This window comes from Bos mutus, chromosome 10 (genome assembly GCF_027580195.1).
Source record: "Bos mutus isolate GX-2022 chromosome 10, NWIPB_WYAK_1.1, whole genome shotgun sequence".
Lineage (NCBI taxonomy): Eukaryota > Metazoa > Chordata > Mammalia > Artiodactyla > Bovidae > Bos > Bos mutus.
Window position 1 is genome coordinate 70,436,769 of NC_091626.1, and position 25,948 is coordinate 70,462,716.

Consider the following 25,948-nt stretch of genomic DNA (forward strand, 5'->3'; position numbering starts at 1 on the left):
AGCAAGCTCCAGGAATTGGTGATGGACAGGGAAACCTGGTCTGCTGCCGTCCATATTGTCCAAAAAAATTGGACATGACTGAGCAACCAAACAACAACAAAAACAATAAAGACAACAAATGCTCAAGAACTACATGAGTTATGAACAATTTTCTTCCTTGTTCATAATCAACAAAATGCGTCTTCTCATACATTTCTTGGCTATTTCTGTCTCTGTCCCTCCCATTTGCAGCATAATACTGCTGAGTTATTTCAGCTTATTCTTCCTATGATGTCTAGAGTCCTGTCCGTATTATGACTTCTGGGAAAAGCTGCTGTCTTATGGGATATAATGGGAAGCAGTCCTGAAAGTTATTTATAGGATTGTCACTTTCAATGAAACTCATGGCCCCCATCTGCACTCCAGGATGGCACTGTGATGACTGATTTTCTGCTTATAGAGAGGGCTGACTCTCAATTGGGTATCTCATTTTGACTTTCAATTACCGTCATCAGTACTTCTTGATTCATTATGCTAAGCAAGTCATATACAGTATCTCATTTAATTCTTACAACAACTCTAAGAAAGTAGGAACTTTGATTTTCTTTTCACAGGTGAGGAAATCAAGCCCTGGGAAAGGTCAGTAACTTACTTGCCTGAGGTCACACTGGTAAGAGGTGGAGCTGGGATATGAATGAAGTTTCTTTGACTCGAAAGCATGTGCACTCCCTTTGCTGCCTATCCCGATAGTAATTGCTGGCTTACCTTGAGCACCTACTTGGACTTTATGGATACTGGCTCAGAACAGCCATTTGATTAGAGTATCACTATCTGCATTATAGAAAAGAAACTAAAAGCTTGGAAACTTTATGTGACTTGCTAGGGACAGAGTCAGGGTTCCGACCAGGTCTGTTTGCTTCTAAATCCATCTGACTTAACCATTCTGCACCATGTCCCCAGCACTTCCTCTTTGTGGCTAGTCCAGTGATGCAACTTCTCTCTAAACTGTCTGACAGGATGACACTAAAACAGATTACAAGAAGACCTCCTCCCAGCCAGGTTCACTGGAAAGATACTAATCCTGAGAGAAGCAGCTGCACAGGGACAGAGTGCTCACTGCACACAGCCTCAGCGTCCCTATGACTCTGCATCTTCCCTCTCTTCTCACACTGGAATGGAGTAAATTTATTTCGTGCCAAACTAGGATTTCTTCCTTTCAGAATTGAGTAACTCAGGTCATGTGACTCCCCCCACCCCCCACTCCCCCACTCCTCAGTAAGGAAGTCACACAGGGTACAGTGTTAATTTTAGCAGTGATGGGCAGTGGCAGCAGTCATTAGAGCAAGAGACCTACAGTGTCCCCACAGGTTGTCAGAAAGCTTCCAAATCCGGGGTGCTGATGTAAAGGGCAAGCCCTGGGTCCTAGGAAGTCAACGGTCAGCTGTGTTCTACATTTCACTCCTTTTTTTCAACTCCAGTTCAGACTAAAAGGAACCAGGCTCCTTAAAGAAATGATTCATTCCAGGTTCTAGAGCAAGAATGTACAAGACGAGCCTGGGACTTTTTGTTGTGGCCAGAAAACAAGGAAGCAGTTGAAGATGAATGGTGTCATGTCAAGTGATAACAGGCAACACTGTCTGAAGATGGGACAATTTGAACATCAAAAAGAATAACAACTGCAATGGATTAAAATATGTTGCAGTGTTTCCTATTGATCACACTGTTCATAGGGTATTATTTCAAGCTGTGATCCTCAGGAATAGGGAGAACATAGGAAGAGAGTTGATTCTCATTATTATTCATGGTAGTTAGGTTCTATAAACTCACTGTGAATGTTCAGTTAATGAATATGGATGGAAGATGGAAATACAGTATTAGATTCCTGGGAGTCTCTGATCACAAGATTTTCATCAACCCATCAATATACAACCTATTTTATGTGTATTTCTGTTTAAAGACACCTTATTTAATATGTGTTATTAATTCATTAACATTGAAGTGACAGCACCATAGCTCATGCCTGAATGAAGCTTATCTAATACACGTATTTTCTCCTTAAGGCACATCACAGCCTTCTTGCACTTTAGAACACTAAATAGTACTTTGGCACAGCACGTTGGGGGGCATTTTAAAAGAGAAATCAGCAATAAAAAGTACTGAAATGTGACCAAATGTAACACCAAACAAACTATGAGAAGGACTCTTGTTTACAGTCTGAGAGCTGAAACTAGCAGGCAGAGGGTCACCTTGTCTGACTTCAGTTAGGAACGTGTATGGAGGGAGACAAATTTTTCACTGCCCTACACATGTCAGCAAATGACTGAAGGAGCCTTATGGATATTGACTTAGGGGTTACAAATAAATTTCAATGAGTAGGTGAATTCACAAATAAAGAAGTCCTAAGGGTCAACTAATCCTGGATCACAGCATTGACATCTCCAGGGAGGGAAAAACCACTTCCTTTAGAGTCAGAGGAATGGCGATTTGATCTGAAGCAACTAAAGGAAGGATGGCATTATTCACAAATAGGGAGAATTACAATATAGAGGAAACCAGATGACTCTGTTTCACTGTCTGCTGGGTCAGAGCTGGATATAATGTGCTAAAATTGTGGCCGGAAAAGTTCTGGCTGGAAATAAGCATGAACTTTCAGACTGTGAAAGGTTAATGCAGGAAGGAGATGGGGACTTCGTTTTGCCTTCAAAACCTTAACATCAGGAAAGGAGCCCCTCTATCTGGAGTGGTGGAAAGCAGTAGTTTCCAAACATTTTCAATTCTATGATTTATAATGAGTTTTTTATAGCAGTTTTTATACTCCTGTATAATATATACTATATATTCCTGGTGCTCTGGGGGTATACAGTACACTTCTAAAAGTTCTATCGTGATTATTTAAATCTGAAGTTTGGATGAAAATGGTAAAGAAGTGTCAGCTTTTTTAAAAAAGTAGAATGCTTCCCAGGTGTGAGCTGAGGCCTCGTGGTTCCTTGGAGATCTTGAACCCCCATTCACAGCCTCTGATAGGTCAGGCCCTCCTTGCCCCCACTTGCTTCTTCATGCTTCTCTCCTTTCCCCATTCCTGTGCTTTCAACATTCTGATTTGCGGGTGTGCTGGCCCAATCCACCCTGTGAAAATCTAAACACTAACTTCCATCCTTTACTGAGGAAAGTCACATACTTGCCTCTAGCATTTCACAAGCTCATCAATAAAGGGATCTTTGAGGTTCAGGTCAAGGGGGGTCTGACCCTGGCAGGTGAAGCCTCCTACCTTGTTGCTTCCCCCACCCCATTTTGTTTTCTGTTCTAGCTCTCCTTTCTCTTGTAAGTAAATCAGCATTTTTTTTTTCTTTTTCTCCCCCAGAAAACAACCATGTCCAGCTATCTTCCTGTGATTACAAGAATCTTCCTACATTTTCCTTGGGTGTTTTCCTCTTGAAGAGAGAAGCTGAAGATTCCACCATGCTGAGGATTGACATATAAAAGCACATTTGGATAAACATGTATAAAATATCAAAGATAATTTTGTGGTAATAAGACCTAACCTGGAGAATGTAATGATTTATTTTAGTTTCGTTTTTGACTGTTCCATGCAGCATGTGGGATTTTAGTTCCCCAACCAGGGATTGAACCCTTGCCCCCCTGCATTGGAAGCGTGGATCCCTAACTAGTGGACCACAGTTCATAGCATTCTCCAGGCCAGAATACTGGAGTGGGTAGCCTTTCCCTTCTCCAGGGGATCTTCCCAGCCCAGGGATCAAACCCAGGTCTCCCGCATTGCCGGAGGATTCTTTACCAGCTGAACTACCAGGGAAGCCCACTAGACCACCAGGGAAGTCCTATTTTATTTTAAAATTTTGTCTGGTGTAACAACTTGGGACAGGGAGAAGTTAGTTCTGCCTGGATAGTGGGGACTTGGGAAGGGGCAGGGGACCAGGTCAGACAGACAGCAGCAAAGTCCAGCTTCAGGGGTTGGATTCAGGCAGATAGGAGCCCAGGAGAAAGAAATGGTTTGGGAAGAGGAGTATGAAGGGGATGGCAGAACTCTGAGTTTAGGAGAAAAGGGGTCTTATTTGTCTTATTTCTCCATTCTAAAGGCACTTTTTCCCCCCTCATATTTTAATATTCCTGAAATTGTTACACATCTTACATTAGAAACTTCCTTCAATTGCATTCAGCTGGGTGGTGATTGTGACCTTCCAGGGATACCCTCTGATAAGATCAAGAAAGTACCAGCATCAGAATCTTCTAGACTTGGTGAAAGACAGTTCATGATAAATTACAGCATGGAAAACTTATCTAAACTCTATCCTTAAAAAGAGTGTAATTCAAGAAATTTCCAGGTTTGGAACTATAAAGAGACAAAGTTGCCTGTTCAGAGTACAAAGGGACTTCTGTCTGTCTGGGAAAGAAGTTTCCTCAGGTCTAGGCAGAGGGAACTAGCTGACCCAAGGAAGCAGAAGAGCAAGGCTGACAGCCAGGTTAGAATAACAGGGCAAAGCACAACTAGATATGGGCTGTAATAATAATAACAGGTTAGAGGGAAGGCATACACTAGAGACAGGTGGGTGAAGCTGAGACCCAGCTCTGAACTGGCAAAGGGTCGGGCCCTGAATGGATGGCATGGGAACAGGACGTGAGAGGAAAAGGTAATTGGACAGCCTATGGCTAGAGGCCCAGCTACTGCCAGCAAATTATAGAACACTAGATCTGGAGATCAGGAAAAGGTGGTTAATTTCCCCAACTCCCAAGAGCCAGTGAAAACAAAGAAAGCTGAGCAGAAAGTGGCTCAGGGAAAATGCAGAGTCCCAGCTGTCAGCCCTAGGAGCTTAGAGGGCAGAGGAGGAAGGGAAAACAGATTTCCTAGGGGAAGAGCTGAAGGGATGAATTAGAGGTGGCTGTATATCAACAAGGGGTTCCCTGGTGGCTCAGACGGTAAAGAATCTGCCTGCCAAGCAGGAGACACAGATTTGATCCCTGGGTTGGGGAGATCCCCTGGAAAAGGAAATGGCAACCCACTCAATATTCTTGCCTGGGAAGTCCCATGGATAGAGGAGCCTGGTGGGCTTCAGTCCATGGGGTCTCAAAAAGTCAGACTTGAAGAGTAACTGAAGAGTAATAGCAGTATGTCAATGATGCAGTTTTGACCTCAGCTGTGAATGGGAGGCCCAAATACACTATAACCTCTCCTGGCAGAGCCAAGAGACACTGAGACTGAATCCATCAAGTGCAGTTTAACCTGAAGTCTGACTTAACCTGGCTCCCAAAGAGTTGACCCCTCCTTCTCTGGGATCCAGGTTAGGGTGGGGCTGGAATGAGACAGAATTTACTGAAAGGAAACTCTGTCTAGGGTCAGAGACAAGGGAGGCTCAGGAACATGTTGCCAGTCCCTGTTGCTGGAGGCCTTAGTGAGCTGAGCTGACTTGGAGGGTCTGCACCACACGGAACCCCTGTGCCCTAAGCCACAAGAGGATGTGAGTCAACTTGCCTATGGAGGGAAGGGCAGAGGCACCAGGAAGGGCAGAGGCACCAGGAAGGGAGATGCTGCTTCCCAAGGGAGAATTCCCTCATAGGCCTCTGGGTCACTGTGGAGTGATTTGGGGATCCCACATTCCCAAGGGTAAGGAGGACACCAAATGCACAGGTCTTGCAGCTGGCCCCTCACGCCTCTCCCCTCCAAAAGCAAAAGGGATTTAAGTTGTCCCTGATTTTAACAGTGATTGCAGGAGAGTGTGGAGAAATAACGTGGAATGCACAAGGCAAAAGCAGATGGGGAAATGGGAACATTTGCTCGCCTCCTTAGTCCCGAGGTTGTTAGAGCCAGTCGCTGAGTGAGCAGCCATGTTCCCCAGGGCATTGTGATCCCCCATTATGTGGTCACCTTCACACTCCCATGATGCACTCACATTTCACAATCAAACGCACTTTTGTATTTGATGGGGGATGATTGGAATTGCCCAAAAGGACAAGCAGTTACCTGCCCACAGGAGATGGTTCACACATAAATCCTCACAGTAGTCAGACCACTTCATTTAGATCAGGGACAAAGTACTCAAATACATTACCGTGACTAGTATCTTGTTGCTCGAGACACAGATGAAGCTGGAAAGATGTTTCTGGTATTGCCTTTTTTAGAGGCTGCACATCTAGTCATATTGGGAGCATTTTAAGTCCATGGGCACTCCCCCACGTGCCAGGCACCTGTAAGTCTTTGGTATGGATTAATGCAATCTTCACAACAATGTTGTGAGATGGGTCCTTTTATTAGGATTATTCCTCATTTTCTGATGGGGAACTTGTGACAGGCAAAGAGAAGAGTACGTGGTCAAGATTACCCAAGTGTTATGTATCAGAATCTGACCTCAGGTCAGGACTGGGCTCTTAGCCACTCTGCCATTCTACCTCTAGCTCACAGGGGCTGCTGCTTCCAGGGCCCCAAACCCCTTAGACACTGCCCAATTCCTTTTGTGGCTTGTGGAGAACCCAGTAAATGACACCCCACTTCTGTGCCTGAGTTTTTAACCAATGGATAAATGAGACAAATGTGTAAGGCAGGTGGGAGTCGAGAATGCTACATATATTGTTCATAAGTCTGATCTTGGCTTCTAAAGCCCACAATTAGATAGATTTTGTTGCTAAGAGTTGAGTTTCTATAGCCAGAATGCCTGGGAACAATAATAGTACTCACCTCTCCGGGTTGTTGTGAAGATAAAATCAGTTAACATGTGGAAGCACTTAGAATAGTTATCGTTGTGTTGAGTTCTTAGGGTTAATTGTGATTATACTATTTGCCAGTATGTATGAGTCTCAGGGAGTCTGAGGACTCCCCTCAGGGACCTGCCTTTGGGAAACTTGCCACAAGGAACAGCAGGTAGCTTGTTCCCAGGAGGAAAAAGAAAGGAAAATGTTGGGCTTCACAGGTCGTGTTCTCTTTACGAACCCACCCTCCCCGCTTGCCCCACCCCAGGGGAGGAGAGAGGCCAGGAATGTTGTATGACCGCAGCCCCCACAGCGTGGAATGGAACACGGGTTTCACCCCACACCTGTCCCCAGTGATGCTGGGCAAGAGTCATCAGTCTCCCAGAAGCCCTTTCTAGAACCACTCTTCTCTGCCCGGGGGTTTGTCATCAAGAAAATTTGGCTTAACAATTGGGAAGTGGTGTAAGGTTTGGTTGCTTTCTGATCCTAGAAATAGATGCTGTAAGTAAAGCGTGAAGGAATCAGATTGTTTGGTTTGGAGACTCAATGTGTGATGCTCTCTATTAGAGGGGGAAAGGCAGTGAGGCTGTGCCTGGTGCGGGTGAGGAGAGATCGCAGGAGGGTGCGTGGCCTGTGTCTCTCTTCCTTTAAGTGGAAAAGGTTGATGTTCAGCCATTTATCTTAACTAGAATCATAGTTTGTCATGAGGAATTCTCCCTTTATCATCATCATCACCACCTGATTGTAATAAGCAATACTTGATTGTGAATAAAAATTCAGATCGGTGTTGACTGACTCTGTGCTTTTGATAGTAAAAGCAAGAAGGGCCTCTCATAGGATATAGTCCTCTTTTCAGACTGTATGAGCCTGACAAAGGTCACTACATCTATGAGATGCACGGAAAACTATGTCTCCAAGAAGTGCTTTACATTTCAGAAAGTTCGAGTCAACACAGTAGTTCAGTCTCAATCTCGTTGCTGTGTGACTGTAGATAAGTCATATGCCCTTTCTGGACCTTAATCACATCACCTGTAGGTGAAGGGGCTGGATGGACCACATCTCCAAGATATTCCAAGGCTTACCATCTCTAATTCTGTATTCTAGCTTATACCAATGAACCCAAGAGGCAGCGTTCCCCAAAACTTAACCTCAGAGGAAATAGGGACATTTTAACAGAGAGTGGGCTTTGCTATCTGGACCTTTAGAAACAGTACAAAGTTCCAGACTTGGGGGGGTGGTGGTGGTGGGAGCACAATTTAGGACAAGGCTTCTCATGGCCTTCCTTTCACACTGACAATGACAGTTTGTTTCGGGACCCATCTAGGGCCTAGAGCATAACAGACCCATTTAAAGCATGTTTATTAATGTGTAGGTCTAAGTTTTAAGGCTAAAATCCACCAACAATTTCACTAAAAGCAGTATTTGTAAGTTTTTTTTGGGTTTTTGTCTCTGCAGTACCGTTAGAAAAGGCTTTTAGGAATGATTAGGTTGGAGCACAGGACTGTCCCCTCTTAGAGGTCAATGCTCTGTGATGTGGGCTTTCATTGACCACCAGCAGCTGAGTGCCTACTGTGGGCCCGGTGCTTTGCTGGGTGAGGGGCTCCGAAGAGGAATGAGAATGCTCCCCCTGTCAGCTGATGGGAAAGGCCGTGAGAAAGCTGGAAGGAAGTGATACCTGAGCGAGGTATAAGGTATATACCCTTTCACAGGTATATACCCTTTCACAGCAAGGGTAAGGAAGAACAAAGCAGATAAAAACAAGAAGGGCATGGCAGGCAGACAGCAGGAGCAAAGGCTGAGAGGTATGAGAAGACTTGGGACAACAGAGCAGCTATGTGTGTCAGGGTCCAGGGGAGAGGGTGAAGGAGAGATGGACAGGGAGGCTGGGCTGGCTGGAGGAGAGGCAATCCCCCAGGTAGGGAGTTTGATCTCAAGGCCTGTGGGCGGGGGTAGGGAGAGCGGTGTGGTTGAAGGTATTTCAGCAGGGATGTGATGTGTCCCTGTGCCCTGGCAGCAGGGCAGTGACTGGGTTGGGGAATGAAGTCCTTTCCAATTCTCTCTTCTAAACTGAGGGCCCTCAAGACAGTCATGGACCTGACCACAGAACCGGTAGGTGGGGAGTGGGGCCCTTGTGGAACACACAGCGTGAAGGCAGGGTTGCTGGCTATTTCATCTCAGGTTAAAATGAAACACATGGCTCATGAATAGCACCGGGCCCCAGTGCTTCTTTTTAGTTTGCCAGTGGCCATGTGGTTCCGAAATACAGAGCCCTGGAAAGAGGAGAGTGGCAGCGAAGATTACTTTTTCAAGCACAAAATGTTAGGATTAGAAGGAGAAGCCCCAGCCATCATTTGTCCTCACCTTCTGTATGAGGAAATAAAGACACACTACAGCGAGGTTTATCCAGTTTAACCTGATGAAGCTAAAAAACAGCACTCAGATAACATGAGTTCCTCAGGAGGGGCTCTCTCTCTCTCTGGCCTAGGTTAACTCTCCTTGCCTTCTGATCCCATGGCACCCTGAACGTTGTCTCCTGAAATTCATCTGTCTTGTTCAAAGCATGTCTTGCCCTCAGGACTCTTGGCTGCAGGTGGGCAGGAATTTTTGTTTTTCTTATTTACACTGACTCCTCAGTTGCTTGCCTGGCTTCTGGCTCTAGAAGACATTCAAAAATATTTATTGAATTAAAGAAAGGGTCATGCCAGAGGTGTGATCAGAGAAGGAAGCCTGGGAAATGTGACTTGCCTTCTGGTAGATCGCTATACATGGAAGCCAGAGGCTGGAACAGCCGTTAAGAAAAGGTTTTCATCCAGGCTGTCATGCGTGTCCTGAATAGGCTTTGCTGTGGTGTGTCTTTATTTCCTCATTCAGGAGGTGAGGACAAATGATGGCTAGGTCTTCTTCTAATCCTAACATTTTGTGCTCGAAAAAGTAGTCTTCGCTGCCACTTTCCTCTTTTCAGGACTGTATTTCAGAAAAACATGGCCACTGGCAAACTAAAATGAACATCACAATTTTCACCCTCCCATGAGAGAGTGAAAAAAATCTTAATAAGATGCAGCCACTCAACAGAGAGTAGATCTGGACTCCTCTCCAGGTCAGAATTTTGGAAGTTGTTTGGATATTCTAGTTTGGAATTTGTTCTGGGAAAGGAATATTTCCTTTTTATAGGGTGAATTAAATTGAGTTCCAATTGCTTTTGTAAAAAAACAAAGATTTTTTTCAGAAAGAGAGCAAGGAGTGAGAATGAGCCCTCCTCCCCTGAGGACAGAGCCCCATGGAGCTGCTCCAGGATCCTCCACCCAGTGCCCTGTGCCTCCATGAGCTGTGCTGTGGGGAGGTGCTGAGTAGGAGGTTTTCTCTGAGGGAAAAAAACCCAAGCAGCAAGCAGTCAGCTACTCACCGGAGGTCTCTTCCAGACGAACTGGATGGGGAACTTCTGGCTGTAAAACAGGGAGGTCTCGTCCGGTGGGAACTCAGGATCCACAAAAAGAACCTTCTTTTCCAGACATTTCTTGTGAAGCTGCTCGAATGTCTTCTCTTTCACCCCAATAATGGGAAAATTGCGGCTGATGATGGCTGAGTAGATGCCACTTGGGTTTCCACCCCCTGCCTCGGTGCCCTTGTCCTGGGCTGCTTGGGCGATGGGCCCTGGGGACCTGGGCTCAGCCCCTGTCCGTGGGGCCACAGAGGCGCTAATGACGGTCGGCATGGCAGGCAAATTTGGAAAGAAAAGGTTTTTAAAGACAGCAAGATTCAGCTACCTTTAAGGAAAGGAAGCAACTGCAAAGGGGAAGTTCCAGTGATTCTGTCATCAGAAAGAAAAATGTCCACATCCAATTCGAAGTTTAAAACCCATCAGAAGGTCGTCCAGCTTAAAAACTGAGCTGTGGTCCGGAAGCCATCAGTTTTCCTGAGGAAGGAGCACTAAAGGATTTCTGCAGCAGTTTTTACCTGGGGGGCTCCAACCAGCAGCATACATACCAGAGGGAGAGAAAGAGAGTGAGGGTTATGTTTCAGTGGCCCAAAGAAGCTTGAGCCAGGAAGACCAAAAATAGACATGAAGAAAGATCATGAGTATGAGAGCAATAGAGAGGGTAGTGGTGCAGCTAGCCTGCGTGATAGAGAGAGAAGGACCTGGTCAGGGATGTCCCTGTGTTGCCATGAAGTGCTGATGTTATCAGGAAATGAAAGGGGAATATTTGAGTACGTTGAAACTGAAAATTAGCAAAGAATGGCAGATGCAGTATTGAATCAGCGGACTACCAAACTATTGGCCACCAGATTAATGGAGAACAAGATTGAGAAAAGCTAGCGAGTGTGGATGTGAAATACTGAATTCTAGGAGAATATTCTAAGCATTTTTAAGAACACGGTTTTTACTTTTGAAAATTCTAGGATATCAGAACATTATTCGACTTGATTTGGTATCTCTTCCAGAATGTTCTGATGTCAGCGTTCAGTGAAACCGTTTGGGTGGAAAAGGCCACTCAGCAGAGTTCTCAGCTGAGAAAATCCCTGTCTCTTCTTGACCTAGGCATCACTTGTCTCTCCCCACCTCTCCAAATCAACACTGGAACCAGATCCTTTACAAAAAGTGCACCTGAGCACAGCATATTCAGGCATGCCACATTAGGCATCTGAGTCAGAAGTCGGAATTGGATACTGAGCCAGGCTGGCTGTCAAGTCCTGGCATGTGATACCTAAAGAGGTGGCTTCAGGCACAAGTGGCTCTGGGGAAGGGAACTGCCTGCCTGGCCTCCACCTTGTCTTCTGCTCATGGTAGCTGCTACCCAGGTTGTAAGGAGATGGCCACATTCCAAGTGTGGCTGAGTGGAATCTAGTCCCAGACTGCAGTCCCACCTGTCCCCATGTGACCACCTCATCAGCCCAAGGCTAGAGGCTATGAGAGAAGTGGGGAAGTGATAGCTGGAATAGGGAGAATTACCAGGCTCATGATCACCAGGGTTGCAGTTTTGAGGAGCCCTAGGTCTGGAGTTACAGCTTGTAGGAACCATAAGCTCATTCTCCCATCCCTCCAAGGAAAAGCCCAAGGGTCTTTACTGCTACTCTTGAAGAGTAGAGCAGAGGAGGGAGCATGTGAAGCTGATGTCTGGGTTCACAGTCTAGGCTTTCTGCTCTCTTGCTGTGCCTGTGCAGCTGTAGGTGGAGTGTGTGTGTTAGTCGCTCAGTCATGTCCGTCTCTGTGACCCTATGGACTGTAGCACGCCAGCCTCCTCTGTCTGTGGGATTTTCCAGGGAAGAATACTGGGGTTGGTTGTCATTCCCTTCTCCATGATTAAGTAGGTTACTTCTTCCTTTCATCTGATGTCTCAGTCTTCTTGCCTATAAAATGGGTATAATGGTAGTCATTCTGTTATTGACTTGTTGTAAAAATTAAGCAAATTGTGTAAAACATTTAAAATAGTGCCAGGATTGTCTTAAGCACATAATAAATGTTGTTATTGTGTCAACTTAAAAAAAATGCACAATGTGAGAGTTGCAAGTTAAGTTTTTATTTGGGCAAAATGAGGCCTAAAGCTGGAGAGACATCACCTCAGATAGCTCTGAGACACTGCTCCAAAGAGGCAGGGAGGGTCAGTATATATGTGATTTTGGAAGGGAGAATACATGCAATCAAGCGCATATTTTTCTAGAAGGTTTATGCTAGTCTCATAAAGCTTTTGCTAGTCATGAGGAACAGTCGTTACCATGAAGGGTTTTAGTGCTTTTCTAGATATGAAGAGATATGAGAATTGGGCTCATAAAATTGGCTCCTGAACATATCTAGCTATCTGAAGACCTGTTCTGCTAGTTTCCCTCCTCCCCCAATGGAGCACAGTGCTTTATTTCTGCTCTCCACCCTGAACTCCTTTCATGGCGTGTTGAACGTCAGCAGCTGCAATAGCGCATGGTTTAAACCTTGTAGATGGCAAGTGTCCGTGGCAAGTGCCAGTTTGTAGTTGACAATTGTTAGAGATGAACCAAAGTTAATACTATTTTGGGGTTAAACCAGGTTGAATGACATTGGTACAAATCAGCTTTCACTTTATGAGCATCTACTGAACATCTTCCATGTGCACAGTGAGTGTGTCTGCCCAGGACTGTGTGGTCACAGTCTCCAATCAGAGGTGTGGTGTGCCTACCTGCCTGCACTAAAAGAGCCTCCAAAAAGACTGACTTCACCCTCAGATGAAGGTGAAGTCTCAGATGAAGACTTCACCTAAGCCTATAGAAGGCTCTTAATAAACACATGTTGCATATCTGTTGAATGAAACTTCTCTGTGTGAGAAGAAATTTCTTCTGCTTCTTATTGCTTTGCCAATGCAATTAAAGTATCTTGGCTGATTTGCCCCTGGGGGAGGAGCATCTCCAGGCCACACACAGTTGATCTTTCTTTCCTCAACTGTCTAAGCCAGCTCCATCTGTGGGTAATGAAGACAGGTGTGTGATGGAGATCAGCCTCTTGTCATAGCAGGATGGGAATATCAAACGCACAGAGTGCAAGGTGGAATTCAGTTTGCTTTACCAATGGTTGTGGATAAAACCCCTATCAGATCAGCAGGTCCAGACTCAAGGTTTATTCATCTACACAGCTGTAGAAACTCAGGCTCTCAGTAAGAAATCCAATCTGAGCCCACAAACAAAAGCAGACAATGAGCATGTAAACAGCTGCAAATTTCAATTCCTAGAAGCCTCTTCAAGAATGAAGGAAAAAAAAAGAATGAAGGACTAGTTTTTATAACACATTTCAGCCTAAGTTATGCAGTATCTGTGGCTGGAATGACTCCTGTTACACCAACAAGGCAGTTAATGATTGTGTATCCCTGTCTCCCACCAACATTTAACTCAACACTGTCAGAATTAATGAATTCATTTATAATTAGAACACTTACCACTCATTACATGCCTACTGTGAGCTAGCTACTTCATATAGTTTTTAAAACTTTTAAATTAATTTTAGACATACAAAAGGATTGCAAAGACAGCACAGAGTTCCCAAATGCCCTTCAATAGCCTCCCTTAATGTTTATACCTTATATAACCACAGTACAATGATCAAAACTCAGAAATGAATGTTGGTAAGGTACTATTAATTGAACTACAAGATATGTTTAGATTTTTTTCAGTGTTCCCACTATGCAGTTTTTTTTTTTTTTTTTTTTTCCCCTTCTTTTGCAGAATCTGATCTGCATTGCATTTAATTGTTGCGTCTCCTTGGTGTCCTCCAATCCCCGACAGTTCCAATCTCTCCTGAACTTGGCACTTTTGAAGTGTACTTGTCAGGTATGTTGCAGAACGTCCCTGACTTGAATTTGTCTGATTTTCATGTGATTAGACTGAGGTTATGGTTTGGGGGGAAGAATATCACAGAGGTTATATGCCCTTCTCATCAGCAGCAGCATCAAATCAGACGTGGGAGTACTTAATATTGATGCATTTTATTACTGGTGATATCAACCTTGATTACTTGGCAAAGGTGGTATCTACCAGGTTTCTCCAAAGTTACTATTTTTTTCCTTTCATACACATGGAATACTTTGAGTCTGTACACAACCTTGCAGGTTTGATAAATCCCATTTTAGAGGTGAGAAAACTTGTGCTATCTACTGTATTTTTAGTTAAGTCATGGGAAAGTCACAGAATTTTAGAGATTATTTCTTTTCTTGAAAAAAGAGGAAACCCAGGCCTAGAGAGATTAAATGACATGGCCAAGATCACCCTGCCAGTTCGCTACAGAACCAAGCTAGATCCTGGGTCTCCTGATAATCAGTGAAAGAGTAAATGCAAAACTAAGACTCCAATAACTGCATTAGGCATAAGATCGCTGGATTCCTGTATATAAATAGGGCTTCCCTTCTCCTACCTCTGATGGGAGTGGAATCTAACACCATCAGCCGTGCTGAAAACAACTGTTGAGAAGCAGCTGTCTGACTCTGGCTTGGCCTTGCTCCGACACTGCAGTCTTTAGCAAGTCTGGTCATAAGACAGGCAGATCTGATATCAAATGCCAATGTGTCCTTTATTTCTGCTAGAATGCCAGTTATACGGCCTCCATTGTCTATGGTTAAGACTGTAATGTTTCCAGGAGAGTTGCTGATGGCTTTCTATCCCCTAGGCTGAGAAGTTATTTTAGTCTAGAGTGCCACCTCCCTCCCACCCCTGGAATTATGCTGGGCATTCAGAGGATGTGATAGATGGAAATCTTAAAAGCAGAGTGGAAAGTTTGATATTGCCATAGCAGTTTCATTACTGAGAAGGCTTTTAGGTAAGATGGTCAATTATGAGCTAAAAGCCATTAAACTCCAAATATTTAAGTGTTTTGACTGTGTTTCTGCTATCATTATGATACACTGATACTAAAAGGGATGTGAAAAAGTGAAGGAATTCTGCACACAGACCAAACTCTAGAATTCCCTATGGCTATTCCCTATATATCTGATAGGCCAATCTCAGTTAACCAGGATGTAAGGTTCCTTGGTCAGCCCTTGCAGTCAGACAAGACCTCTGTGGGGAGACACATATAAAAGCTCAGAGAGTGCTGCCACAGCATTGGCAGGGGGGCAGGGTGGGGGCAGTCAGGGTCTCCTGGCCTGGTGCTCTGAGTGTGGTATTTGTGTTCCCTGAAGTAGAGGACTTGGCCTGGCTGGCATTTCTCAAGTGAGGAACAGCTCATCTGATGATCTGAAGAGGTCTGCTGCATCAGAAATAAACGTATTTTCTTGTACTAGAGTTCATTCTTTTTAATTTTTTAAATTGAAGTAAATAGTTGATTACAGTGTTGTGTTAGTTTCAGGTATACACAAAGTGATTCAGACATGTATGTGTGTGTGTGTGTGTGTGTGTATTCTTTTTCAGATTCTTTCCTGTTACAGGTTTTTAACAAGATATGTAATATGGTTCTCTGTGCTATACAGTAGGTGCTTGTTGTTTATTATATATATAGTAATGGGCATCTGTTAATTTCAAACTCCTAATTTACCCCTCACCCCCCTTTTCCCTTTGGTAACCATAAGTTTGTTTTCTAAGTCTACGGGCCTACTTCTGTTTTGTAAATAAACTAACTTCTTTCATTTTTTAAAATTCCACATATAAATGATATCATATGATATTTGTCTTTCTTGAGTTACTTGCCTTAGAGTTTGATAATCTCCAGGTCTGTCCATGTTGTTGCAAATGGCATTATTTACTTCTTTTTTATGGCTGAGTAATATTCCATTGTATAAATGTACTATATCTTCTTTATCCATTCCTCTGTTGATGGACATTTAGGTTACTTCCATGTCTTGGCTATTGTAAACAGTGCTGCTATGAGCATTGGGGTGCACGTATGTTTTCTAATTATGTTTTCATCCTTTATGGATACATGGATACATGCTCAGAAGCTGGATTACCATATCCATTTTTAATTTGCATACTTTAACCCAACAATTCCACTTCAGATAAATCAGATAAATTGCTTAGAGCTACTAATTGCAATGTGGTTTATACTGTTGAAAACCAGAAAAATGGATACGGTAATTCCATTTTTAGTGTTTTAAAGAACTTCCATACTGTTCTCCATAGTGGTCTGGAGTTCATTCTTCTTTTTTTTATTTTTGGCTGTGCTGGGTCTTCACTGCCGTGCACAGGCTTTCTCCAGTTGCAGTGAGCAGGGGTTACTCTCTAGCTGCAGTGCGAGGGCTTCTCGTTGTGGTGGCTTCTCTCGTTGAGGAGCACAGCTCTAGGCTCAGTGGTTGTGGTGCGTGGGCTTAGTTGCCCTGTGGCATGTGGAATCTTCCCAGACCAAGGATAGAACCTGTGTGCCCCACATTGGCTGGCAGGTTCTTCACCACTGAACCACCAGGGAAATCCCTGGAGTTCATTCTTAACCCCATTTTTCATCCTATTTTACATGCCACACCTTATAACCCTTTACAATAATAGAAACCAAACTTTTTACAGCTACTGGATACTATGGAGATATGGCTCAGCACCTTTGTTTTTAAAACTTTGCTTTGAAATAGTTTAAAACTTACAGGCATGTTGAAAATATAGTATAAGAAGTTCCTGTACATGGTTCATCCAGATTCTTCGTTGTAACATTTTTAACACATTTTGCTGATTTTCTCTCTGTTTTTCTCATACATACATAAATTATATTCTGAGCCATTTTAGAGTAAGTTAGAGCTATGAGGGCCCATTACCCTTTAATATTCAATACTTCCATGTGTTTTCTAAAACAAGGAAATTCTTCTATATAATCATGGTGCAATTCTCAAAATTAGGAAAATTACCATGTAATCAAAATATCCCATTCAAATTTTTCCAACTGTCCTAGTAATTTCCTTTTTAGTTCCAGGAGAGAACACATTTAGTGTCATGTCTCTCTATTTCCTCCTTCAATCTGAAACAGTTCTGAGAGAGCTGTTTTTTATGTCCTTCTCACTCTGCACAGTATAGGATGGTACCTCAAATTTTGGTTTATTATTTACTTAAATGAAGTCACTCAGTAGACATTTTATCCAGAACATACTTCTATGTTGATATATATAGGTTGTTATTTTAATGGTTGCATAACACTCCACTGTATGAAAGGGTTATATTTAACCAATCTCCTGTTAAAGGACATTCAGTTTATTTCTGGTTTTCAACAGTATAAAACACATTGCAATTAGTAGCTCTGAGCAATTTATCTGAAGTGGAATTGTTGGGTTAAAGTATGCAAATTAAAAATTTTGATGCTATTGCCAGATTGCCATCCTGAAAGATTATACTTATTCTAATTCTTCTAATGATGCATGAGAATGCCTAGCTCCTATGCCAATGTCAGTTTCATCTTAATCTTGGCCAGTCAGGCAGCCCTTATTGAATTTATTTAAATATTAATAGGGCTGAACATCAGTCAGTTCAGTTCAGTTGCTCAGTCGTGTCCGACTCTTCTCGACCCCATGAATCACAGCACGTCAGGCCTCCCTGTCCATCACCAACTCCTGGAGTTCACTCAGACTCACGTCCATCGAGTCAGTGATGCCATCCAGCCATCTCATCCTCTGTCGTCCCCTTCTCCTCCTGCCCCCGATCCCTCCCAGCATCAGAGTTTTTTCCAATGAGTCAATATTTCATACTTATTTTGCCTGTTTCAATTTCTTCTGTGAATTACCTTTGCCCATATTGCTTTTGAGCAGTTCCTGTTTTTAAACTGATTTGTCAGCTCATTTCAGGGCATTTAAGTCTTAAAGGAAAGACATATTACACACTCATTTTAGAGTTTTGTTTGAATCACTCCTGAAATGATTCTACTTTATTACATTAAATCCAGTTTCCTGAGAAAGCATATCCAGAATCAGCCACAACAAGGTAACTGAACACTGTAGATCAACCTGGCCCCAAGTTGGTCAAAGCTCTCTGGACCTTAGCATCAGAAAAAGGAGATGGGGAAAGCGTGACAAGCGATTAAGAGCAGAGAACATTCGAGAACACCCAGGCTGTATTTTTCTCCATTCAATGTGTCTAGTTAAACCTTTCAGTATTTCCTCACTAACTTACTCTACAGTTCTTGTTACATTCCTTGTTTCCAAAATATTTTAAATGAATAGACATGCAATATATATTGATCTGAAGATAGGTCTTGATTATTCAGCTTTCAGTTCAGTTCAGTCGCTCAGTCATGTCCAACTCTTTGCGACCCCATGAATTGCAGCATGCCAGGCCTCCCTGTCCATCACCAACTCCTGGAGTTCACCCAAACTCATGTCCATCGAGTCAGTGCTGCCATCCAGCCATCTCATCCTCTGTCGTCCCTTTCTCCTCCTGCCCCCAATCCCTCCCAGCATCAGAGTCTTTTCCAATGAGTCAACTCTTTGCATGAGGTGGCCAAAGTATTGGAGTTTCAGCTTTAGCATCAGTCTTTCCAATGAATACCCAGGACTGATCTCCTTTAGAATGGACTGGTTGGATCTCCTTGCAGTCCAAGGGACTCTCAAGAGTCTTCTCCAACACCACACTTCAAAAGCATCAATTCTTCGGTGCTCAGCTTTTTCTTCATAGTCCAATTCTCACATCCATACATGACCACTGGAAAAACCATAGCCTTGACAAGCGGACCTTTGTTGGCAAAGTAACGTCTCTGCTTTTGAATATGCTATCTAGGTTGGTCATAACTTTCCTTCCAAGGAGTAAGTATCTTTTAATTTCACGGCTGCAGTCACCATCTGCAGTGATTTTGGAGCCCAAAAAAATAAAGTCTGACACTGTTTCCACTGTTTCCCTATCTATTTCCCATTAAATGCTATTAAAAACCATCATTTATATTAGATAAGAACATTCAGCTTTCAGGTTCATTTCAGTTCAGTCGCTCAGTCGTGTCTAACTCTTTATGACCCCATGGACTGCAGCACACCAGGCTTCCTTGTCCATCACCAACTCCTGGAACTTGCTCAAATTCATGTCCATAGAGTCAGTGATGCCATCCAACCATCTCATCCTCTGTCGTCTCCTTCTCCTTCTGTCTTCAATTTTGTCCAGAATCAGGGTCTTTTCCAATTAGGTTGGCAGGGAAATCTGAAATTGGGAAATAAAACTTCAGCCGATGGAGATTTCTTCCTTTCTCCTTAATTGTAAAACTTGTAGAAATAGGAACAAAGAATCTGCATATGTCTATGTTACTTACATATAGTGCAAAGTTCAACTGATACAATGAAATGTGTCTACCAGGAAATGCACAACATTTACTATATCTGGAGGGAAGAGTCCTATGTCATAAAAGTCAAGCAGAAACAAGTATATTCAATTCTCAATTTTTAATCAATCCATCAGTCAGCCAATCATTACTAAAAGTCAAGTATAAGGGTGCTCTGGCAGATATAAGAGAAATATAACATGATCTTGGAGAACATGCCATCTAATAGGGAAACAAGACAGACGAACCTGAAACACTGAGGGGCCATCCAAGAGAATGTTCATCTGACTGCATGTTATGTAGAAGTGGGGCTGCCTGTCAGAGGAGGGCAAAATCACTGCTTGTGGTAAAGGGGAGTTGTGGGTGTTAGGGAGTTAGAAAGGCTCTATGGGGAAGTGGGATTTGAGTTGTGCCTGGACAGATGGTAGGATCTGCATACATAGAGGGCAGGCAGTAGATATTGGGTCCAGGGAACAGAAGGCACTGGGGTGGCAGTTGGCAAGTTACTAAGTGGAGGATGCCTGATAAGCAAGTGTGTATGTTGAGGAGGGGCTAGGATACGAGGCTGCCCCAGCAGATGCTGTAGCCGCAGGGAGTCCCTGGGGACCTCCCAAGGGGCTGCTGTGGTGTAGTGCTCCAGCCCATGCCGAGCTGCGCTGGGATCTGAGTCAAATGCAAAATGTGGTATATTGATCCTATCCTTATTTAAAATTGTGATATTTGTTTATCATGGATTTTTTTCTTTTAGTGTTGATTTTTAAAATACTGCATTAAAGTATTATTTATTTTGATTACTGTGAATTTGGGCATCCCCGTATATTTTCTGTCCCAGGCAAGTGTCTCACTTACCTCACCCTCAGTCTAGTCCCATGTTCTTATTCTGAAGTTTGATGGTGGGTATTTATGTTATTAATTTAAATTACAGTTTACTCATGTTACAAATAATCTTTGGGTAGTAGACAGTATTTAATAAAACCGATATTAAGAGATTAGAATTTTAAGAAGATTAATTTGGAACTTTGGAGACCCAAAAAACATGACAAGTAAAAGACTCCCTTTGTGTTTTTGATTCAGTCTCTTACTTCAGTTCACTCAGTCATGACCGACTCTTTGCGACCCCATAGACTACAGCATGCCAGGCTTCCCTGTCCATCGCCAACTCCTAGAGCTTGCTCAAACTCATGTCCATCAAGTCGGTGATGCCATCCAACCATCTCATCCTCTGATGTCCCCTTCTCCTGCCTTCAATCTTTCCGAGCATCAGAGTCTTTTTCAGTGAATCAGTTCTTCGCATTAGGCGGCCAAAGTATTGGAGCTTCAGCATCAGTCCTTCCAATGGATATTCAGGACTGATTTCCTTTAGGATTGACTGGTTTGATCTTCTTGCAGTCCAAGGGACTCTCAAGAGCCTTCTTCAACAGCGTAGTTCAGAAGCATCAATTCTTCAGCGCTCAGCTTTCTTTGTGGTCCAACTCTCCCCACTTGTGATCCAAGTCATCCATACATGACTATTGGAAAAACCATAGCTTTGACTAGACAGACCTTTGTTGGCAAAGTAATGTCTCTGCTTTTTAATATGCTGTCTAGGTTGGTCATAACTTTTCTTTCAAGAAACAAGCATCTTTTAATTGCATGGCTGCAGTCACCATCTGCAGTGATTTTGGAGCCCAAGAAAATAAAGTCTATGACTGTTTCCATTGTTTTCCCATCTATTTGCCATGAAATGATGGGACCAGATGCCATGATCTTAGTTTTCTGAATATTGAGTTTTAAGCCAGCTTTTCAGTCTGTAAGGTAGAGTAACTCCCTGTTGCTGCAGTACATACAGTGCAAGTAGAAAAGGGCTGCCTTGCCCATGTCTAAGTGGGTAAAAGAGATCTGTGGGGGGAGGTGGTTACCAGAGGCCACTGTCCACTTCGAGAGAGACCCTGAGCAGCTCAGCTGCTGGAGCTGGAGTGGCTTGGCCACATGGACTGAGACGAGCTTTCACAAATGGGCCACAAGGCGGGCTTGGCCCACCTGTCACTTAAAACAAACTCACCCAGCTGTGCTCAAAGAGAAGCTCCCCACTGGGCCACAGCACATACCCCAGGCCATGGCCCAGGGAGCAACGCGAGGTCTGTGAATGCTATAAATGTCTCTGGGCCACTTGCATGTCGAAGTGGTGTGTGACACCAAGAGTATGATTCCCAGCACGTCTAAGAATGTAACATCTGAAAAATCTGAAATCTACTGTTCACTAATAAACTGTGACTAATGAAAGCTGACTTTAAGCCAGAGAAGTCAATTAGCACGTGGCACAAATCGCATAAAAGGCCCCAGGGAAGGCGGAGAGGCGCCGCTGCTCCTGGCTCTGCCACTAGGTGCACTGCTCCGTCACTGGACGCGCACCTTCCAGTCCGCACCAATGTTCAGCGAGAGCGTCTCCAGCTTTAGGGTGGATGTTGTGGCATGGTACGTAAAAGCCACAGGCTGAGCGCTGCCATCTAGAGATCCAAACAGTAAAAGGGAAAGTCTGTTGACTATCCAGGAAAGAAATGTCTTTTCTTTGAATTTAAAAAGTTTCTGTCTCTGTCATAAAATCTTATATTCCATATAGGAGAATCCAAATTAATACCACTTATACTCCTGGACTTCCATGAATTTTTAAAACATGAAGCACTCCAGTGTTTTGAGTAAAAGACTGAATGAAAAGAAACTGTAAGGAGCAAAGTGATTTGTCCAGCAAATTCAGTAGGTTGAAAAAAGATATATCCTGTCCCAGGTCCTTTAAGAAACTCAATAAATATCAGTAGGATTCCCTACGACTTTAGATACCTACAGTTTAAACCAAATATTCAGAAAAGCTACAATATTATTTCAAGCCTCACATGATTTCCCTCAGGAAAATATTAACAGCTTACAATGAGCAGAAAGACAGTTGATGAAGAAAGAAGCAGGATGGCTTCGTTCCCTCTAGATACTAATATATTTGACTCTTGCCAGAAAGAGCAGAGTCCACTTGGCTAAGCACATTACATCAGTTTTAGACTAACCATCTCTTTATGTCAAATACTTCTATGCTTATAGAACCAAGTGGCCTGTTTCCTTACCAGCTGAGTGGACAGTCACAGAAGATGGCTGCTTCTTGAGGCCTAGGACCAAGATCTGCTCCACCACACACTTGCTGGGATAATGACCCCTCTCGTCAGCACAACTGGAACAGATACAACAAATGACATTAGGAAAAGGAGAGGAACAGGGGTTTGGACTGGCTACCAGATCACCATCCCCTCCCATCCTTCATGCCTATGGAGGCATGAAACATATAGCTGTCACATTTACTAGGATGAAGAGATGGAAAAAGACGACTCTATATGCAAAGACAAGCCAACCAATGCACACGTGCTCAGTCATGTCTGACTCTCTGCAACTCCATGAACCGTAGACCACCAGGCTCCTCTGTCCATGGAATTTTCCAGGCAAGAATAGTGAAACAGGTTGCCATTTCCTACTCCAGGAGATCTTCCTGACCCAGGGATCAAACCCACATCTCCTGTGTCATGGCAGGAGGATTGTTTACCACTGAGTCATCTGGGAAGCCCAAGCTAACCAGCAGTCTTCCTTTAACAAACCATTTGGAGGGACATCACTTAAGGACACTGAAGTCCCAAATGTGACTTGGATGCTGCAATCAAATTGCAAGAAATCAGATCCTTAATGAATGTTTGAACAGATAAATAAATGGGATTAATAGGAATTTATACTGAATTCTTTTTCATTTTTCAGAGAAGGAAGGAAAGGAAGATGAAGACAATAAGGAAGGGATGTTCATAAGAGTGATTGAAAAGTACTCCCGGGGGCTCCAGAGCAAAGTGCCAACATGAGTGGCTCCTGAATTTCTCTTTTCCAACAGATGCACTGAAAATAAAGCTACACATGGAACCATTCTCTATGAGAGAAACCAGAAAACTAGCTGAGTGACTCCTGCACATTGGGTGACTGAGAAAATACCCACATCAAAACAAGCAGGAAAGGCTGAAACACACTTCCCATATAACCCCCACCCCTGGCATGTTTGCGTGCTAAGTCACTTCAGTTGTATCTGACTCTTTGTGACCCTATGGACTGTAGGCTCCAGGCTCCTCTGTCCATGGGGGTTCTCCAGGCAAGAAAACTGGAGTGAGTTGCCATGCCCTCCTCCAGGGAATCTTTTCAACCCAGGGAATGAACCTGCATCTCCTGTGACTCCAGCACTACAGGTGGATTCTTTACCGCTGAGCTACCAGGGAAGCCCACCCCTGGCATAGTCCCGTACAATTGGGAAGGAATTTGCAACTCCTAGCTTCTCCAGGAAAAGTAAAAGGTTTGGATCACACTTCCAGTGTCCATCCTTTCAAGGCTCCCACCTGGAGAGATAGGCCCTCAAATCACCTCGCTCTGAGAGCCAATGAAGTTAATTACAGCAAATAAAGAAGCAGTTGTCAATAGGCAGTGTGGCTATCCCCCCAGGGATCAGTGCAGAGGGAGCAGGCAAAAATATCCATCTCCCAGGTCCTTCCTGGAAAGGATCTAACTGCATACTTTCCCAGCTACTGCGTGAAGGTTCTAATCAGCCTGTATATAGGTGATGACTAAAATATGCCCCTTGGGATACGGATGGGTCTCACCATATCCTTAACTACTGGCAGTCACTAAAACAAACATGGCAGTGTGGATAATCACAAAGGTCTGGAAGCTATAAGGAGCTCAGGACAGGCTGATCAATGAGGATCATCTCCTACATGAGGCCAGTCTGTAAAGACTGGAAGACATGGCTGTCTTATCTAATGTGAGAAACACCACCAGGAGTCAAGGCAGATGAAACAGGAGAATATGTTCCTAACAAAAGAACATGATTAATCTATAGAAACTGACCTTATTGAAATAGAGATAAATTGTTTACCTGATAGATAGTTCAAACCAATGGTCATAAGGATGCTCACCAAGTTCAAAGAGCAGTACATGAACAAAATGAGAATTTCAATACATATGGAAAATATTAAAAAGTACCTAACAAAACACAGACCTGAACAGTACAAGAAGTGGACTGAAATATTCAACAAAGTGATGAATGGCATCACTTATATGAGGAATGCAAAAAAAAAGAAAAAAAGGAAAAAAGAGTTGAACTCATAGAAACAGAGTAAAATGGTGGTTTCTAGGGGGTGAGGGGTGGGAGAAGTAGGGAGAGGCTGGTAGAAGAGTACAGACTTTCAGTTATAAGATGAAGAAGGTTTGAGAATCAAATATCCAACATGGCAAATACAGTTGTATTGCATATCTGAAATTTGCTAAGAGAGTAGAACTTGTGTTCTCATCAAAAGCTGGAAAAAAAAAGGTTAAACATGTGAGGTGATGGACATGTTAATTAACTTGATGAGGGGAATACTTCCACAATGTATACATTTATCAAGTCATCACACCGTATACTGTAAATATACTACAACTGTATTTGTATACTATACTTGTATATTTATATTAAAATTTTATTTCTATATCATACATTAATCAATCTCAAAGAAAAGAAGATGAAAAATACAAATGGCCTTCATTATTAATTTTTAAAAATAGTACCTTAAAACATTAGCTGTGCATTTAAGGATAGCAAATGGATAGCATAATTTATTTATGAAAGCACATGGCTCTTTTAGCTGCCATTACCTGTTGGTCAAAACACCTGAGGAAAATGAAAACTTCCTGTGCAAGAATTGCTTCTGGTGGAGGTATTGGAAAGAATGCCCATCATCAAGATAGAATTCACCCATGGCAGAACCCTGGAGAGTGGAATCACAGACAGTATGCTCATGTAATAGTTTTCTTGGAAAAGACTGTCCCTCCCTAAAGGAAATAACTGATTACAAAATCTGTGAAAAATTATGTTGAACAACTGCTTAATATTAAAGCTGTACAAAGTCATCATAAACTATATAAACACTCAATACCCATTTGTGAAATAATATGAATAAGGAAGTCACACAAGAGGAGGCACAGAGAGTTAGGCTTTGTTGAAAGAGATTTAAACTGTGAAGTATGGTCAGTGGCATAGGTGATTTCAAAAATACTGCCCTAAAATGTGATAATAGGTCAAGAAATGTTCACCCAGTGAAACTGAAGTTAAAAGGAAAAAGAATATAATGGATGAGATTAGCTATCTTTAGAAGAACCTCCATTTGGAGAATGGTGCCTACTTCCTACTGTCTTTTGGTAGGAGGATCCCTTTTGCATGTCAGACAATGTCACAGCACTCCATATGGCAGTTCCCTGTTACTGACAATGCTTCATGAGCTATGGACCTCAAGTCTCTTGCAATTTATTCCATGGCCTCCCATGGGCCCAAGGCCCATAGTTTGACCCAAGAATACATGCTTAAAAGAAATGGATGGAAGAGAAAAATGTAAGAAAAAGAAAGTGAATTATAACATTTGCTTAAGAGTGAGGATTTGTGTCTGGCACTGTATTTTGGCAAACGGTTAGGAGAGGAATCTGCCATAGGCCTCATTCAGCTCAAAAGATCTCCTCAAAAGAACAGATCAATTCTGGATCCTTCCAGACCTTACTCTAGGAGATTGTAGTTGTTTGAGCCATCCAATG

The 25,948-nt window shown here is 43.0% G+C and overlaps 2 protein-coding genes and 1 long non-coding RNA gene across 16 annotated transcripts in view; 1 reads left to right on the forward strand and 2 right to left on the reverse strand.

Annotated features, from left to right (window-relative positions):
- The window catches only part of CAPN3 (calpain 3), a 56,516-nt gene extending 45,832 nt beyond the window's left edge, over positions 1-10,684 (reverse strand). For both annotated transcript variants that reach the window (XM_005903983.3, XM_005903982.3), the window contains exon 1: positions 10,079-10,684. In XM_005903983.3, coding sequence (XP_005904045.1) covers positions 10,079-10,387 — 309 coding nt within the window. In that variant the 5' untranslated portion in view covers positions 10,388-10,684. The remainder of the gene's footprint in view (positions 1-10,078) is intronic.
- LOC138989411 (uncharacterized) overlaps positions 8,705-25,948 on the forward strand; it is a 30,633-nt gene continuing 13,389 nt past the window's right edge. Inside the window, exons 1-3 of one of the 2 annotated variants that reach the window (XR_011465696.1) lie at positions 8,705-8,784; positions 13,858-13,962; positions 22,406-22,545. This is a non-coding gene — a long non-coding RNA (uncharacterized lncRNA). Of the gene's footprint in view, positions 8,785-13,857; positions 13,963-22,405; positions 22,546-25,948 lie in introns of those variants that run through there. The other variant, XR_011465697.1, reaches the window with a different exon arrangement.
- The window catches only part of GANC (glucosidase alpha, neutral C), a 67,668-nt gene continuing 58,717 nt past the window's right edge, over positions 16,998-25,948 (reverse strand). For 5 of the 12 annotated variants that reach the window (XM_070378157.1, XM_070378160.1, XM_005903981.3 and 2 more), the window contains exons 23-25: positions 25,019-25,131; positions 22,429-22,532; positions 17,001-21,822 (exon numbers count right to left, since the gene is read on the reverse strand). In XM_070378157.1, coding sequence (XP_070234258.1) covers positions 21,713-21,822; positions 22,429-22,532; positions 25,019-25,131 — 327 coding nt within the window. In that variant the 3' untranslated portion in view covers positions 17,001-21,712. Of the gene's footprint in view, positions 21,823-22,428; positions 22,533-25,018; positions 25,132-25,948 lie in introns of all 12 variants that reach the window. The other 7 variants (XR_011465688.1, XR_011465685.1, XR_011465687.1 and 4 more) reach the window with 7 other exon arrangements.